At 35.6% G+C, this 2,649-nt stretch overlaps 1 protein-coding gene across 3 annotated transcripts in view; it reads left to right on the forward strand.

The window, feature by feature from the left end:
• Window positions 1-2,649, forward strand: part of LOC107095819 (microtubule-associated protein RP/EB family member 3-like) — a 16,904-nt gene that overhangs the window by 6,763 nt on the left and 7,492 nt on the right. For all 3 annotated transcript variants that reach the window (XM_015392142.1, XM_015392144.1, XM_015392143.1), the window contains exon 5: window positions 1,954-2,096. In XM_015392142.1, coding sequence (XP_015247628.1) covers window positions 1,954-2,096 — 143 coding nt within the window. The remainder of the gene's footprint in view (window positions 1-1,953; window positions 2,097-2,649) is intronic.

The raw sequence follows: 2,649 nt of genomic DNA on the forward strand, positions 1-2,649 counted from the left end.
AGAAAAAGTACCTTTCTCCTGGCGTCCTCCAAACAAGAAAATGTCTCCACTACTCCGATCAGTTCGGTGGCAATGTGCTTTACAGTGCTGCATCAGACCATTTGCATTGCACTTGGTGAGGTATGCTTAAGATGCAGTTGCTTCACCATGAAAACCCTTCCATAGAGCTCTCTGGGCATCGTTTTTGAGTTAATCTGAAGGCCACATAAAGTTTGAAGGTGTGTAATTGTCACACGCTCGTCAGGAGGCCAAACAGTCTCTGAGGTGGGACCCAAACCGGTTTAAAGAAGAACATGCTCCAAAGAGTTTTCAGCTAACAAGTCTTTAATTTTATTTGGTGCACACATCAACCAAACCACACCATTAACCAAGAACAATGGCAGACATGTTTCTTATATAGAGGTGGAACTAAATTGGAAGAAACCATTTTTGAAAGGATGTGCAGCTGCAAAATAACAAGAAAAAAGAAAATTGGTTTAAAATGAACATCTAATTAAGAAATACTTTCACCAAAAAATACCCCCAAAAAATATATATATATATTTCAATTCAACCCAAACAAATACTCCAAACTTAATGTAGAAAACACCATACATGAGATCAACCTCCCCCCTTCAATTCTGAAATGGTGCAGTCCTGTGCACACCTGCTTTGAGAGTGAAACAGCAGAGGTGAATATTTCACAATGAGTTTTGATATTTTAAGTCTTCAATTCATACGTTTCCGTTTTAGAAGGAGTTAAGCAAAAACAAAATATTGTAAAGTGAAATTAATTTACCTTTTTACAAAAATTGAAACAAGATGTGGCCTAGCAAAGACACCACACCCCAAACAAACCCACTGCACCCAAAACAACAAAAATAAACAAATCTACAAAACCAGATGCTGTGTTTAACTGTTATTTTAGCCAATATACAGATGACAAAGGCTCATTTCTAGAGTAATGATTGACAAATGAGGTCATCGACCTTGTGCCAACATTATCGGCCTCAGTATCCGCTGATCCTCATTCACTTTACCTGGCCTAGTCCTTGTTGGCTGAGCTGCTGTCGTTTCCAAACACTTCCCTTTTCTGATTTTCCACAACTGGATTTGTTGCACTGGTGGCATCCTGTCGCAGTTCCACGCTGGAATTCACTGAGCTCCTGAGAGCGACCCATTCTTTCACAACTACTTGTAACAACAGTCTGCATACCTAGCATGGCCGTTACAGTTGTGTGCTACGAAACATAGAGATTGTTTTTATTTTTTGGAGAAACTGAATTTTAGGTTTTGATTAGCTGTAAGTCTTAATTCCTGAATATCTAAACAAACAAAGGCTTTAAATCTATAAGTATATATAGATATACATTTTTTGACATGAAATTGATTTACTCGAATAAATACATTTTCCAATAATATTCGCATATATTGAGACGTACCCATTTTCTTCCAAAAACCTGGTTTTAATAACAAATAAAAAAGTTTTGATCTGATTTCTAACAAACGTTATGAGAGTCCTTGTTCTGTAGCTTTAAAATCATAGAGAATAACCTTGATTGAAGGTTGCAAAAAAGAAAAAACTGCTCTGTGACTCCGTCACTACTTGGCTGTGTAGGTGGAAATGGGGCAGAGTGACTGCACTGATTTTCAGAAATGTATTTATGTTTGATGGCATGTTTTGTCTTTGAAGCATTAGCTTTTTAGTTGTTTTTAGTTGGTTATTAAATAACCCAACTTTTATTTAAAGCAATATTTGGATCTTCAACGTAATTTTATTTATTTTATAATAACAACAGTTAAAAATGTTTTCCTAATAAGACATATCAAAGGCACATCATGCTACAAGCTGGGAGCATCAGCGCTCTAGAATGAGCTGGATCTATCGCAACTATTGCTATGACGCTCAAGTCTATTTTCTGATCAGTTTAATGAGGGACGCTGAACAGTTTCCCCTATTTCTGACAACTCCAGGACCACAGAGAACATCTCCAACAGTTCCTAAAAACATGCCAACACCACAGCGGGTCCAACACACCATGCCTGTTATAAGGAAGAATCCATCTTTGTCCAGAAATGGGGGCAGCGATGCAGAGATCATGGAGCTAAATCAACAGGTAGGCTTTTACAAATCCAACAAACCTTTTGTTGTCTTTCCTCTCTTTGGGAAATAATTTAACTTGTGTGAAAATTCAATATAAACTCTGTAAAAATGACTGGTTCTTCAATTTAGTCAAAATATGCATTCATTTTCCCAATAAATGCATGTTTTGGTAGACCAGTATTTTCAAATTTGTGTGAAACATCTATCAGTTGTCAGTATCTTACCTCTAGCAGAGAACATGCACAGAGATTTTTATGGAAGTAAATCTCTGTCGCTGGGATTTAAATTAAAAATGCCACTGACATTTAAATGTATGTTTTTGCTTATTGTTTCAGTGTTAAAATATATTCAGAACACATTTTTGACCTAAAAAGAAGTTCATTGTCATTACTTCTGAAAAATTCACATTACTATTTCAAAGTTATTACATTTTCAATACTTATTTTTCAGTTTAATTTTTCATTGTTAAAAAAATCTGCATATAAAAAAATTCAACCTTTCAAAATTCAAACTCAATATTTTCAGCCTCCTGAGATTCAACTGGCTCTATTTCACCGTCTTAAATT

The sequence above is a fragment of the Cyprinodon variegatus genome, unplaced genomic scaffold (genome assembly GCF_000732505.1).
Source record: "Cyprinodon variegatus isolate N-32 unplaced genomic scaffold, C_variegatus-1.0 Scaffold576, whole genome shotgun sequence".
NCBI lineage: Eukaryota > Metazoa > Chordata > Actinopteri > Cyprinodontiformes > Cyprinodontidae > Cyprinodon > Cyprinodon variegatus.